Consider the following 15,451-nt stretch of genomic DNA (forward strand, 5'->3'; position numbering starts at 1 on the left):
AGAGTCACTCTTCCCTCTGAGGGCGGAGAACGCGGAGGGATTCTTCAGACACACCTCGTTTCCGGTGTCAGCTTGGGGGGCGGGGAGAGAAGTCTTTCAGCCCAAGGAAGGTCTTTTATTGTGATGTCCGAGGCCGCCTGGTTATCGCGCGAGATGCTTGTGGAGAGCGAGCGTCGAGCTGATTGGTTAGTCATGGTGAGTCATATATATCTCGATTTTCTACTGGCTCAGACCCGAAGAGGGCGGTGAGGGAGGCCGGGTCTGAGCGGGAAGGGGCGGAGCGACCAGTGCGGTTCCCGCCGAGAGCCTCTGGCATTTACAGCCTCTTCTCGGCGAATTTTTCTCTGAGCTCCTTAACTCGGCACACCCGTGGTCGTCCGTGACTGCCCTGGCTCCTTCAGCCCGGGTAGTCCCAGACGGTGGCGTCGGGCCACGGCCCCTGTCATCCCTGTCACTCTGGTGAGGCTCCGAATTAGCACCAAGTTCAGGCCCGAGATGAAACTAGGCAAAGGAAGTGGCATTTCGCGTGCGTTTCCACCACATGCAAGCCCTTCAGTAGCTGAAAGGGGACTGAGGACCTCAGTCGTGATCTCAAACGCTCCGTGCGCACCTACGGTCAGGGGCCAACTCTCAAGTCCAGTCGGGAAGATACATAATCTCTAGTCCAATTTTGGGTACTTCTACATACCCAGCCTGCTAAACGTTTGCTATTAAGAGTATAAAGTCTATCACAGGGCAACGTCTTTTGGTTTATACAGATGCAGTTCCGTGAAGACATTTTTTGTTAAACTGGTAGCCGTCACTCTTCCAATTCTGTAACTGCCCGGAGTATCGTATCCACTTCCCAGCGCGTCCGCGTAACAGCACTAATGGGGGAGAAGCTTGAGAACCCAAGCCCACTCGCGGAAGTTCACGTTTGGAAGCAGCAGTTCAGGTCAAGGCCTGCAACTTGCTCTCCAGTGGGAAGCTGTGAAGGATGCCAAGGAAAGGTCGCCATCATTCTCCCGTGTCCTTCACAGTCGGGCCCTGTGGTGTTTCAGAGGGCCATGGAAATACCTGTGAGGGCTGCGAGGTCAAAAAAATTGGGGAAACACTGTCTTTGATAACTACAAACCATTCGTTAGTTTGATTTAGTCTAGGTAGTCCAACGATTTCTTAGAACCAGTGGGACTAGGTGTGTGGCCAAACTTAGAACCAGTGGGACTAGGTGTGTGGCCCAGAGTCACACCGTTGCCAGTGGAGGCAGTATGGGGCAGGCCTTGGAAGACAAGATTTTTGAGGCAAACTCAAGAACCCTGGCTCTTCTATTTAGTAGCTGAGGTGTTTTGGTTAAGCAATTTATCCTTGCTGAGCCAGTTTCCTCATCTGTAAAATGAGGCTAATGAGCATCCTCATCCTTAGACTGAAGCTCATATATGGAAAGCACTGAGCAAAGTGCAGGTAAGCGCTCAATTAATAGTTGCCTATTATTACCATTATTAGAACTCAGGTCTTCTGATCGTGGACTCCCCACTCCACATCTTCCTTACATCATCCTGCTTCCTCAGAGGCCGCCTATTCTTGACGAGGATGAAACCAGCAACAACTGGTACATGCAAAGCACACTGCTTACTGGGACAAGAACGGTCTCTCTACTGCCTTGGAGAATCACAAATGTCAGGATATAACAAAGTTGTCTGATCTTTATCTCTGAACCATTACACAAGTCTTCTATGGTGTAACTAAGGACCCACGGGGTACGTCCTCCTTTTCCTGTATCAGGAGACCTACCAGTGCCTCCTTATGGACGACCATGCAGAAGGTTGAGAATTAAAGAAAGTAACATTGTCCCAGTTTTGACATCTCAGAGCCACAGATGATTGACTCCAGTGGCAGCTTGTTCTATCATGGAGACCCAGATCAAGCACTTCAAAGGTTCTCCTGGCTGAAAATGAAGAAGCAGGATTATTCCTGTAAGAAAATGTTTCATACCACACACAGAAGTCAAAGCTCTTGGAAAGGAAACGTTTATTTTTTTCTCTCTATGCGGTGCAAGGTCCTCATGTTCCCCAGCTTTATTTCCTCCCTAAGGAGAAAAAAGATAGCAGTTCTCCAGGTCTCGGGGCCAAGCTGCTTCCATGTGGACCTAGCAAAGGTGGGACAGGGCTGGTGATAGATCCCAGATCTACCAGCTGAGTGCATCCACTGCTGCTGAAGGGCAGGCAAGTGACTGGAAGGCAAGTAGTGGACTCAGCCTCAGGGACCAAGAATTTAAAGACCCCAAGGTGATCAGAATGAAAAGATAAACATGCTGGACAGTTAGCCTCAGAATCAACAGTGTGTAAAAGAGCCATAGCTTGACAGTCCTAGTGCTAGGTGTCCTTACTATTCTCTTTGGCCTTGATTTTTAGCAGGAAGGGCAGAGTGTTAACCAACCCTGTGAGCAGTTTTCAGCCAGGGTCACAGTATCAAGGAAGTGTGCCATTGCAAAGTACTAAGACACATGGGGGGGGGGGCTATATGCCTATATGCATAACTCCTCCTGGGCCCTCTCCAGGACGTTGTGATCCTGAAGCTGATTCCTTACCAAAACCATGTGAGTTCTCAGGGGGCACCTGGGTGGCTCAGTCAGTCAAATGGCTGGCTCTTAACCTCAGGGTCCTGAGTTCAAGCCCAGCATTGAGCCCCATTCTGGAGCATGGAACCTACTTTAAAAACAACAACAAAAAAGCTTTTGGTCATGATCTTAGGGTCCTGGGATTGAGCCCCACGTCCAGCTCCCCACTCAGTGGGGAATCTCCTTGTCACCACCGCCCCCCCACGCTTCTGCAAATAAAATCTTTAAAGAAAAAAAAAAAAAAAGGTGAGTTCTCAACTTGAGTGGAGTACAAGGGAGCAAAATCAGCTAATCTGGAGTGTGAACAGGGTGACCACCAGGGGCGGAGACCCAGGAAGAAAGACTATAGGCCTCAACACAGCTTTTCCAGACATTAGTTTTTGATTATTTATTTGAGGGGAAAAAAAGTCACAACCAAGCATATAAAATACGGTTATCCTGAACTCATTTTTTTTAGGAAGGGACAACAGAGAAAAAACCAACATATACTTCAGAATTAATTAGGCTTTCAAGACAATGAGTATATTTTTTAAGCATGAGGCTAACTCATGGTTTGCTAACCCAGACAGTGCAAAAAAAAATGTCCAGGTGGAGAAGTAGGAGCAGATGCCATTGCCTGAAGTAATGCCAGCAAATGCCATTACTTCAGGCAAAGGTAGGAGTTACTGAATATAAAGGCAGAATGGCAGGGAAAAGCACAAAATCTTTCCCCAAAGATTAAAAAACTGGACAGAGTGGAGCAGACTGGGGTGGGGTGGGGGTCGGTCGGAATGTTGTCCTCTTCCATCCAAGCCTCCAAGCATGGCACTGCCTTCCACGTGCTGCAGGGCTGGCCCAGCCTCAAGTCAACCAACCCACCAGGACCAGGGCCAAGAACTCCCACTGTTTCTAGTTCTGAGGACTTCTGGGTGGTTCTTGCTTGTGAAATGGGAAAGTTACAGCTTTTGGTTTTGTGAAACATAGTTAAGAGACAGAGATGCCTTTAGAAAGATGCTCTTTAAGAAAGGAGATAAAACCAAATCACAATTACACTTGGCTTTGATAACTGGGGACTTTGTCTTTAAAACCGTTTTTTTCAGCTCTCCTTCTAGTATTTTATATGGAATTTGGTCAGAGATGTCAGCTTGGGAAAACTGGGTCCTATAATACATTAGGAAAACCAAATCCTTTACCTCAGTGAAGACTAACCCGTGCTTTTGAAAGCTCCCCTCTCCCTTCCCTCTACTGGATACCAGACGGGTACACAGGAGCCATCGATGCCAGGGCCTTCCCTATACCCTCTCTGCCAGTCACCCAGGGTAACAGTCAGGCACAAGAGATTTTCTTTAAACTCTAACTTGATTCTGATGAACAGCCAGGATGGAGAATCACTCTCAAGGTTCTGGGATTTGTATTTTTCATTCTCTCTGAATAGCTTCATACAAATGGCAACTGAGCCACTTTAAGGAACCGCTGCAGATCTAAGAGAGAAACAGGAAAATTTTCCAAACGTAGCTAACGTTAACCCTAGTTCATATCCTCCTAATTGATGACAAAAGGGGACAGGAATCTCTACCCTAAATCTGAAAGGTAGCTGAGGTTTCAGTGCTATTTAGAGAGTCAGTTCATGCTGCTGTCATTGGGAAGGAATGAGACAGCTGCGGAGAGCGTCACTGGAATCTCACTGACGGAGAGGTAGTAAGAAGAGAGAAAAATAAAACTTGATGGGAGAACAAAATACTGGATAGGCAGATCAGAAACAGAATTATGATTGGCTTCTTGCCAGGACAGGAAGAAAGCGCAAAAAAAGAAGCTGCACTGACCAGGTGAGACCCTCCTCCCCACCCTCAGGATACTTGTGACGTTGCTCAGCGCGATTTTAGCAGCGGAAACCAGAGGGAGCGCAGGAAGCCCCGCCTCCCTCTCCTGTGTGTCTTATCCACGCACGCTCTTCCTGGGTAGCACCAGTCCCCCAGGTGCGGGGTGAGACAGGATGGGAAAGAGGTCAGCGCATGTCTGCTTGCCCTCTGGCCTCTGGCGGTGCCTGGAGAGTTCAGACAACGTCCCCTCGTGTTCCCATGGCAGACAGTGGGGAATGAAGGGCTGGCTGTGGGCCTGTTCCCGCGCTAAGGCAACGTCCTGAAAAGGCAGGGCCTCTAGGGGAAGAAACAGGGTGGCCACACTTCCACTGGTGATTGGACTTTTCAGCAGGTGTTTGCCGCCTGTCAACCTCTCTTCCACCTCTACTGCAAAGGCTATGTCCTTGAAGGCCTCATTCTGATTGGCAATAAGGCAAGGAAGGGGCCGACCAACAGCACCTGTGCACGGCACCTGTGCTGTCCCGACAGCCCCTTCCCTCCCTGTCGTCCCCCGGCTTCTCGCACAGCTCGGATCTGGACCAGACACGGGGCGCACACACACCCTCTGCACCCCATTTAGACTGACCTCACTCCTGTGCCGGTCAGTAACTGTGTTCCCATGAGACCTTTTCAGCACTCAGGAATTGGAGCTGGTCAGGAGGCGGAGGAAACGGGCTGAGTCTCCAGGAACCTGGGTCAAAGGCCAGCTCTTTCGCTAGCTTTACCCCCAGAAACTCTAAATACTGTCTGAGCACTCAGTCTGCAGAGCTCAGCTTGGAAAGCGCCATCAGAACTCTGCCGTGACATTCAACGAAAAGGCAACATCTTGACTAGGCAGATAGGCTCCCGGGGAAGGAGCAAAACAGAAGGCGTGAACAAGACGAAAACAGAAGACACTGAAAACAAAGAGGCCAAAGGGCAGGGCAGACAGGGACAGAAAACCTGGGCCACAATGCTAGACACCAGCTCAGGCCAGTGCTCTGCCTTCTCAATTCATTCCAGATAAATGAGCCTGGAGCAGGGGGAGGGGAGGAGTAGGAGCACAGTGTTTGGTAACAAAAATAGAAAGGGTCCGGTGAGAAAACAGAAGACAAGGAGATGGCATTCTGATCAGCATGAAGTGACCGGGCGATGACCAGCAAGATAGGAGGCACCTAAGGACCCTGTGAGGCACCAACTCTGCAGCCACGTTTCTAACGGAGAAGCCAGGGTCTGACCACCTGACGCCCACTCTGGCCTTCACCTGCCCTTACGTCTGCAGCAGCACCTCCGGCTCAGACAACGAGCAGTAGAGAGTATATCCCAACTCATCTATTTCTTCGGGAGTGAGCTCTGCAAATAAGTTCACCTTGGGGTTTAGGGCACTGGGCAGGACTCCCGCCTCCAAGTAGCTGATAAGCCCCCTCAGGGCCTGTAAGAACCGGTCGGCCAGCATCTCTGGAGACCAGTCAGCCTCCTCCTGGGCCAAGTGGAGGATGACGTTGGTTAGCTGGCTGGCAGTGAGGTGGCCCAGAGCCGGAGTGGACTTGCATATGGCCTTGAGGATCTTGAGGCACAGAGATCGGCAGCCCGAGTCGGCCTGGTCCAAAGCCCGCAGGCGTGCCGTCTCTGCCGGTCGCAGGCTCAGCCGCCACAGGTTGTCGTACTGCGCCAGCCGGTGTGGTCTGGCTACCAAGACAGTGTCGCCAAGGGTCACTGATGGCAGGAAGTCAATGACAAGATGCTTGTCACGCTCATACTGCACTTCCAAAGTCAGGGCTTCTGGGGGTGGTGCTGGTCGGATCACATAGTCCAAGAGGGACCCTATGGCTGGCCAGTTGATGGAGCCAGCCACGACCTTCTCAAACGTGTCTGCCACTGTCTTTGGGGAGAGGTAGCCGCCTACGACACAGCGGTCCCAGTAACTGCTACCACGAGGAAAATACTCCGGGTTCTCACGACGGACCAGGTAGAAGCCAGGGACGTTCATGATGGTGTCCTCACCGGGTATACATGACCACAGGTTCTGCTCCAGCACGAGAGGCACGATGAGCTGGATGTGGTCTGCTGTCACCACCTGTTCAGGCAGAATTAAAAAACTTTTGAGGGACTTAATCTGCTCGAGAGATAAGCATCCCGGAACACGGGTTCCACCATCTAATTTGCCCCCAACAATAAAGGAAACTATGAATTCGTTCATGTCACCATTACCAATTCAAACAGAGTGAATGTCAGGGGCGCCTCAGTGGCTCTGTCGGTTGTGTTTGCCTTCAGCTCGGGTCATGATCCTGGGGTTCTGGGATTGAGCCCTCTACTCAGTGGGCTCTCGGGTGCTCTGCTCAGCAGGGAGCCTACTTCTCCCTCTCCCTCTGCCTGCACGTGCACGCGCGCGCGCTCTCTCTCTCTCTCTCTCTCTCTCTGTTAAATGAATAAATATCTTTTTTTTTTTTTAAGATTTTATTTATTTGTCAGAGAGAGAGAGAGAGAGAACGCATGCACAAGTAGACAGAGTGGCAGTCAGAGAAGCAGGCTTCCCACTGAGCAAGGAGCCTGATGCGGGACCCTGGGATCATGACCTGAGCCAAAGGCAGCAGCTTAACCAACTGAGCCACCCAGGTGTCCCTAAATGAATAAATATCTTAAACAAAACAAAAAAACGTGTCTGTCAGAACAAGAAAAAAGAACAAGAAAGGGTTAAGAAGACCCAACAAGTGCTACTGCAGTGGGCAGAATGCAGAAGCAGGAAGACCTTAGTCTTTCTGGCAAGCCTGGGATGCTGATCTTCAGTACCAATGACACTCTCGAGAAGCATCCTGGTCGGCACCCAGCCCTGCCCTTCGTGGGAACCACCCTGTTACCTGCAGGTCATCATAGAGGCTGCCACTCAGGTACATGTCCCGAAGCGGCATGTCAGGCAACTTGGCCCGCAGGAAGCTCCGGAGCTCAGCACATATGTCCACAGCAGCTTGCTTGGCCCGAGCCTGCTCGCCAGCAGGGATGGCTGCCCGGTTCCGGTAGTAAGTAAGAAGTTTCTCCTGCAGGGACATGCGGAGTCGTGACTTCTTCAAGTCTACCTGGCCCTTCCTGGCCAATGGCTTGGGCCGGGGTGGGCAGAATGTATCTGCCAAGGCAAGAGAGAGAGGCATGTGAGCTCTTCCCATGCTTCTTAGACCACAGCTGCCTCAGCCCCGGGAAAGGAGGAGGGGCCTGGCACCAAAGGCAAGTGCTAGCACAGAGCCTGGCACACATGTGCTCGAGAAACACTTGCTGAAGGCAGATGTAGTACTGGGAACCCAGAGAGAAGTCCCAGAGGGGTAACAGCCTTTTCCTCACCCGTGTCAAAGACCGAGGAGTCTGTGGGAAGGGTCTGCAGGGACCGGCTCAGGCCTGTCTTCATGTCCTTATTCAGCAACCGGGGGGAGCCCATCCAGTTCGGTTCTTCCCAGCTTCTTTTCCCTGAATGGCTCAGGCGGGTGGGGCTAGTGGGGGCACTGATGGCCCGATCATACATCTGAAAGAGGAGAGGACCCGCAGAGGTAGCTTCCTGCCCGTTTCCCTTCTTCCCAGCAGCTCTGCCCTCGGGAGTTCACCTACTGTTTTCCAATGACTGTTTTATCCTAGATTATGGAATACTTGGCTCCACGTGGAAAATCTTGGGAAATACTAAATGATACAAATAAGAAATCAATCTACCATAATGTCACAACACAGAGGCAACTGTTGATATTTTGGTTTAGTTCTTTCTGGAAACATACATTTATATAATTAGGATCTGACTCTACATATACTTCTGGAACTGGATTTTTTTCACTCATCACTTTTATCATTTCCCCCATGCCACTAAAAATGAACCAGTGTTCAACATTATGATACTTTTTCTGACGATACAACATGGTACCTTATGAACTTACCATAACGCTGAACACAGATTCACTTATTTACTAGATACCAAGTGGCTACTATGTGCCAGACATTGTTCTAAGTGTGGAATAAAGCAGTAAACCAAAGAGACCCAACCCTGTCCTCACGAAGTTTCCAGTCCAGTGAAGGGATACAGGTAGGACCTAATTAACAAGTTAAATGTGAAGTTGCACACAGAGATAAATATGAAGAAAGATAAAGTAGGAAAGGGAAGTAGGAAGTGTATATGTGGTGGGAGTGCTGCCATTTTAAATAAGGTAATTAAGGAAGGGCATTTTGGTTATTTGCCATTTTTTCCTCACTGGGATAGACTTATTTGTACTGCCAGCGATTTCTCTAGGGCAGAGTCCCAGAAGCGGACCTAGTGAACTCTCCTAAAGGCTCACCTTATAATGCCACCTGACCAGCTCACACTCCCAGGGGCAGGACTGGAGTCTCGTTCCAGGTCAGCTCCAGTCCGCAGACAGCCTCACCCCCTCTCCTGCCCCAGCCCTGGCCGCACGCACTTACCCGCTTAACTGCCAGCGTGGCAATGCCCAGCATGGCCGCTCCGCCCACCCCCAGCACCAGCCGGGCATTGGAAAGCACAAAATCAATGGCCGTGCCAATGCCATTGTCATCCTTCTTGCCTTTGCGCTCACCAGAGCCTGCCATCGCGCACCTGAGGACAAAGGCAGAACACAGCCATCAGTGCCTGGGACCTCGAGAGCCATCCCTCCCCGTCTCCGCCATGAGGCCAGCTCCCAACAAGTACAGCGTGTTCTGTGAATTCCAGCAACCCAAATCCTTCTGCCTATAGCACTGCAGGCTCTAAGGTCAAGACAGAGATACCATGTCCCAGGAGGTAGCTGCATGCAAGGGGGAAGAAAGGATCACGCTAATTGTGCCAAAAAACCTCTCCACCAATCTACGGAGAGGATAGAACTAGAAAGCCTTAGCTCACTGTTAATCCTTCCTTATATTATGAGACTGACGTGCTACCTGCTGCGCTAATGAGGCACCTTAATCCTTCCTTATATTAGCGTGAAGTACCCGACATGCAATTCAACCCTCTCCCGTCCCATCAGTATAATGATCCTTTGGCTACTACCTCCTATAAGGTGAGGTGTGAGAAGGCCTCATCTACTAGATTAAGACAGAAGATGCTCGTCCAGTCCCATGCTGTCACTCCACACATAGGGAGGTGATGTGCCAGAGGTCCCAGTGACAGGGAATGGCAGAGCCACCTCCACAACTCAGGCCTCCCAGCTCCCAGTACGATGCTTTTTCTACCACATCATATTACATTTATCCACTTCTTGGGGAAAGTGTTCAGGGGGCTACAAGCAGCTCATGTGAGGCCGGCACTGTGACACTGAGAATAAATGCCGTTAACCTGGCTGTTAACTCGGGGGGAAAAAAACCCATCTGCCCAAATGCACTTGGAAAATGAACTAAAGATGTGATTCCCCTAAAAGGGAGTTCATGGGCTCCATACTGAAGAGGCTGGCCTCTCATCCAGCGCTCAAGCAAGGGGCGCACGCACATGCTCCCCAGCAACAACGGGGTCATCCTGACGAAGTTCCCCATGCACCCAAATAAGCCCGATTCCCAGCAAGTTAGAACCCTGGGCCGCACGCAGATAAAGGATGGCCATGTGGTTCAGATCTGAGTACTGCTCCCACCACTGCTACTCTCCCCTGCCTCCCAAGGCCAGCTCACCAGGGGTTATGCAGAGAAAACCAGCTGTACACCAGCCTGGGTCCCAGCACACCCAGAATGGAAGGAGAGACAGACAGGATACCGGGGGGCATGTTCCAGTGTAAGTGCCCTTCCACACAGCTGCAACCGCGCACTGCCGCCTTCACGTGTCCTGCCCTTTGCCTCTATCCTTCCCCTCCCCAAGAAAGAAAGATTTCTGACTCTCCTTATTTCAGCAATTAAGTTATCAAGGGAGAGTCACTGTCAAATCCAAAAATATTTTTCCCTAACTAGAATTCACAACCTCGGTGGCACTGTTCTCTACCTCTTACAGTCAGTAGAAGTTTCTGATTTAGGGACGTAATGGGAGACTACTTGGCCTGCTGAAAGAGGTTCCCATTTCATAATATACAAAGAGCAAGAAAGGCCAGGGACAAGAGTTCAACTATGTTACAGGTGGGGTCAGGCGAGAATGCTACTCATCCTCCCTAGTGGCCATTGAGTAAGGGGCCACAGGACAAAGTAGAACTTTACACAGCTCCCCACATGTAACAAACGACCACTGTTTTATTTTTTTAAAACAACAAAAGAACCTTCACTGATGTATCTGTAAGAGAGAGAACCCCCGGATGCAGGCACCTCCTTGAATGTGAGGCAGCAGGACCAGGAGACATCCTGGTCTCCCTGGGCCATGCAGTCCTGAGCCCATGTGATGACCAGTAAGAACAAGGCAGTGATGTGGCTTAACAGAAAAGAGCCTGAGTTTTTGAGCCGGAAATCTGGTGGGTAAGTATTTGTCTTTGAGCCCTGACTTATTAGCTGGTGACTTCCATAAGTTACTTCCTCTCTCAACAATGAAAAGGGGATAATTATGCCTGCATGGCCTGAATCACAAGGTTGTAGTGAGGAAAAAACATCTACAAAAATACTATATGCGAGCACTTTATAAACTATAAAAGTACTCCACAGATACTGACTATCATTAAGTCTTTTATGATTTCTATGAACAGGACAAAAGGTCAACTTCCAGAAGGCAGGCAGCAATCCAGACCATCTGAGTTACACTTTTTCTTTAGAGATGGAGCTAAAGATGACCTCTAAAACGCACGGATGCTAAGCTGGGCTTGAGACCAAAAATAATAAGTTGTGTAGGCTTGAGAGAAGGCTTTTTCTCCTCTAGGGCAATGTGCTCCCTCCATCCAAGGCCCAGGTGATGTCAACACTTCATGACCCAGGAGAGGAGAGCTTCAACAGGAAGATAAAAGTTCTGGTTCTTTTTTTGTTTTGTTTTAAATAGATTTTATTTATTTGTCAGAGAGAGAGAGAGAGAGAGAGAGAGAGCGAGCACGTGCACATGCACACAAGCACAAGCGGGTGCTGGCAGAAGAGGAGGGAGAAGCAGACTCCCCACTGAGCAAGGAGCCTGATGTGGGATTCAATCCCAGGACCCTGGGATCATGACCTGAGCTGAAGATGAAGACTTAACCAACTGACCCACCCAGATGTCCCTAGAAGTTCTTGTTCTAAAACTAACTTGTGGGGCGCCTGGGCGGCTCCATGGGTTAAGCCTCTGCCTTCAGCTCAGGTCATGACCTCAGGGTCCTGGCATCAAGCCCCATGTCAGGCTCTCTGCTCAGCAGGGAGCCTGCATCCCCCTCTCTCTCTGCCTGCCTCTCTGCCTGCTTGTGAGCTCTGTCAAATAAATAAATAAAATCTTTAGAAAAAATAAATAAATAAATAAGACTAGCCTGTTCCAGCTCCAACTGCTTATCCACTGTACCTCGTTCACTCAGGTTCTGCTGCGCTAGCTTGCTGATTAGGACACAGAAATCCACCTGGCAAGGAGGGGGAGCCCGGCTCCTCAGTGCGATTAAGAAGGAGCACTGTTGTTTCATGGGTACAGAGTTTCAGTTCTACAAGACGGAAAATTCCGGAGCTCTGTGACACAACACTATGAACAGTCTTAACATTGCTGAGCTGTACACTAAAACAGGGTCAAAGTATTTTTTTAAAAAGGATAATGACAGAGGAGAAGGAACACCAACATGGCAGGCAGGGCTGGGGACGGAGAGTCTCAGCACTGCCACCAGTTCAGGCAAGTTTTGAACCTGTCTACCCAGATACAAAAATGGGAATAGCAATAGTCATCACCCCCATGTAGTGGGGAGGACGAGTCACAGTGGCCCAGCCGTTCCCAGAACTATGAAAATCCCAACTTATTTTACTTGAGAAAGTCACAGGACTTAAACCTGCCCGGCAAGAGTACACGCGAGGCCAGCGAACATGCACCAAGTGTGCACCCCAGGCCGGGCATTTTACACATCTCCTCATACCAGCAGGTCAGTCACAGCGTTCTTGCCAACTTATGGATGACAAAACCGAGGCAGAGGGGAAGTAACTGGCGCAAGTTTATGGGGTCAGTAAGCTGTGCAGCCAAGATTGGAACCTGGAGCTCCTGCTGCTTGGGGAGAAGTAGTTTAAGGAGTCCCAAGTGGCCTGTAGCCCCACCCGCTCACATCCCCTCTCTACTAACCAGGAGACAACACACTTCTTGGAGGCACATTCTGGCACACTCACTGCCACATGCCCAGGGCCAACAGTGTTTGATACACAGTACGTGTTCATTGGACCACTGAGCTATTAACCCTATGGGGTTATTTTTGGTTTTTTTGAGGAGATGGTGATAGCGATTTGTAACCCAACTCACAGTCAAACTAGATTAAGAACACAAAGATTCAGTAACTCATGAGTTCCCTGCCGGATCTGCTACCCCTCCCTGTGCAGGAAGGCTCCCATGGGCATCAGCCCTCCCCCGGCCCCCACCGCTGAAGGCCAGTCTGCCTGGCAACCCAAGTGGCTGAGGCGAACCAAAAGCCCTTACGTAAGGCTCCCCGCTCCCCCCCCCCCCGCCCACTTTCCCTCTGGATCAAACACAGCACCCTCCCCCAGCTGGCACGCCTGCCACCTCAGCTAGTCTTCCTTTTCCTGTCTCCTCCTCTAGTCTCAGCCAACTGGTCACCAAGCCCCACTGCTGTGCACACATACTTACGGGCAGCCACCCCACACCCTCCCTTCACTCCATGTCATCTGGACAGATCTACTGCCTCTAGCATCTCTCACCAATGTCTTCATGGCCACAATCCCTCTTCCGTGCCCGTCCCCTGCTTCCCAAAGCTGTGACGGTCCCCCTCTCCTCAGATGTCGCCATCTCTTCAACAGGGGAATCAGCATCCTCGCTGACTTGGCCCAGCCTCAACTCTGGCCACTTGCCGTACAGGTCTGCCCTTCGAGCCACAGCAGACTCAGGTTTCAGGACTACCAAATGCCATTTCCACTGGCGTATCTGCTTATTCCTGCCCATCTGCCTGGCAAGCTTTTCTTTCTCATCTGAGGCAGTCCTCAAACATCCCCTTCTCTATGGCCACCTATGGTCCTCCTACCACGCTACTTCAGGCAGAATCCTGTCCTCATCCCACCTCCAAACTCTTTAGATGACCCTCTAGTACACAGCTGCTCCCACTGCGATTACTTCCTGTGGATCTCCACCTTAGACCGAGTCCTTGGATGGACCATATCATTTCTCTTTATCCCAGAGCCTGCCAGAATGCCAGGACCACAGAAGGCCCTCTGGAAAAGCTGTTGAATTAAATATACTCATTCGGTTAGAGGGGGACTTCTTGGTAACATGCTATCAGGAGTAAACAGGGCTCACAAACCTCCTACTATGCACCATTCCAAGTGCTGTGTGCATGGTCTCATTTAATTCTCAAAATAACTGGATAAAGGTACCATTCTCTCCATTTTACAAATGAGGAAATGGAGGCCTAGAAAAGTCTAGTGATTTGCCCTAAATCCCAGCTATTAGCAGCTGTGCCAGGTTTTAAACCCAGACACGGTCCTTCGAAGTCGACACACTATACTTACTTTCTAGACTGTAACAGAACCCAGTTATGTCTGGGGAGTATGATCTGACCCACGAGGTAACTGAACCCACTGGAGAATGAGCCAGCCTAGAACTGAGCTCCAATAGTTTTAACTAGTATCTTTTCTAAAATTTTCATATGTCAAATATTCCATGAAATAAAATGGCAGTAATAATTCTGTTCTGGTGGGGCTTGAAACTCACAGCCTATTTTTTCTCAATTAAGAAACCTACTTCTGTTAACATCTGTATTTCCTCTACTGATTTCTAGTGACTATGGTCACTGAAAAGTGACTTTCCTGGTCCTTTGCATCCAAAAAAAAAGGGGGGGAAAGAAAGAAAGAAACCTGTAAGAGTAAGTGTCAGGTGCTCAGGTGTCTCAGTGGGTCAAAGCCTCTGCCTTCAGCTCAGGTCATGATCCCAGAGTCCTGGGACTGAGCCCTACATCAGGCTCTCTGCTCCATGGAGAGCCTGCTTCCTTCTCTCTCTCTGCCTGCCTCTCTGCCTACTTGTGATCTCTGTCAAATAAATAAAATATTAAACAAAACAAAAAAAAGAGTAAGTGTCTACCTACCTGAGGCTTCTTACTGCATCTGTGAGGTAGGGATGGGAAAGAGCAGGAGTGTCTATGGAAGACACCTTTGTCCTCTTTCCCTTAGAATTAGAATGAGAGGGAAAAGGAGGGGATCCTAAATAATCCCCCCCAATTTGCTGTGGAGGAAGACCAGGCCCTTTTCCAGCTGCCTCTCCCGGGCCTCAGGATCCTCTAGCTTCTGATTTTTCCGGAACTCACGGCGGATGTAGGCAAGGTAGAAGTCTCGATCAGTGTAGCGAAGCTCTCGACCCTGGCGCAGCAGGGCCCGGTAGAGACTGAGCACCGCCTCTCGGCTCCATGGGGCCATGGGGGACAGGTAGGGGGTGGGCGTCAAGCTATAAGCAGAAGGGAAAAAATAGAAGCCTAGAATCAGAATTAATTATGGAAGGGGTTACAGACACTATCTAAAATTCAGGATTTCTTAATCTGGGCCAAGGTCACACTATGACTTAGTGACAGGTCGAGGAGTAAACCCCAGCCTCTCAATCCCCTCTTCTGGGAAAGTACAGGTTATGCTGAAGGGCTAGGGCTTCAATTTTGGTTCTGCCATTTACCGGCCATATGACTTTGGACAAAGTACTTAACCCTTTTGAGCACCGGCTTCCTCAGTTGTAAAATGGGAATGGTACTATGTTAAAGATTATCTACCTTCCACTCTGGGTTATTTTGAGAACAGCATGAGATAATGCACGGAAAGCCTCTATAATAGAACTTCACCACAAGGGGTGGTCCAGAGTGGCTGAAGGCAAGGGATCTCAGCCAAACTTGAATTCTGGCACCACCACTCGTGAAAGGATTACCTTGGGCAAGTTTCTTAACCTCTCTGTGCTCACCTCAGTTCTACATTTGCAAAATGAGGATTACAACTGTATTCTGCCCACATGGTTGTTATGAGAATTAAGTGAGTTATGTATGTAAAT

The 15,451-nt window shown here is 49.8% G+C and overlaps 2 protein-coding genes and 1 long non-coding RNA gene across 3 annotated transcripts; 1 reads left to right on the top strand and 2 right to left on the bottom strand.

Annotated features, from left to right (window-relative positions):
• The first annotated feature begins 51 nt into the window (after positions 1 to 51).
• LOC309869263 lies at positions 52 to 2,507 on the top strand. The gene is made up of 2 exons (XR_014314072.1): positions 52 to 195; positions 1,483 to 2,507. It is a non-coding gene; the product is annotated as an uncharacterized lncRNA (long non-coding RNA).
• Positions 1,991 to 8,988, bottom strand: MIEF1 (mitochondrial elongation factor 1; the record flags this gene model as incomplete). Its single annotated transcript, XM_082740015.1, has 4 exons — positions 1,991 to 6,490; positions 7,272 to 7,534; positions 7,747 to 7,924; positions 8,845 to 8,988. The coding sequence occupies 4 exons, from the start codon at positions 8,986 to 8,988 to the stop codon at positions 5,684 to 5,686; spliced, it is 1,392 nt and encodes a 463-aa protein (XP_082596141.1). The 3' UTR covers positions 1,991 to 5,683.
• Positions 2,959 to 14,838, bottom strand: MIURF (mitochondrial elongation factor 1 upstream open reading frame; the record flags this gene model as incomplete). Its single annotated transcript, XM_082740081.1, has 5 exons — positions 2,959 to 6,490; positions 7,272 to 7,534; positions 7,747 to 7,924; positions 8,845 to 8,995; positions 14,511 to 14,838. The coding sequence occupies one exon, from the start codon at positions 14,836 to 14,838 to the stop codon at positions 14,626 to 14,628; it is 213 nt and encodes a 70-aa protein (XP_082596207.1). The 3' UTR covers positions 2,959 to 6,490; positions 7,272 to 7,534; positions 7,747 to 7,924; positions 8,845 to 8,995; positions 14,511 to 14,625.
• Between the last annotated feature and the right edge of the window lie 613 nt (positions 14,839 to 15,451).

Source organism: Mustela nivalis (assembly GCF_964662115.1).
Source record: "Mustela nivalis genome assembly, chromosome: 7".
Taxonomy (NCBI): Eukaryota; Metazoa; Chordata; class Mammalia; order Carnivora; family Mustelidae; genus Mustela; species Mustela nivalis.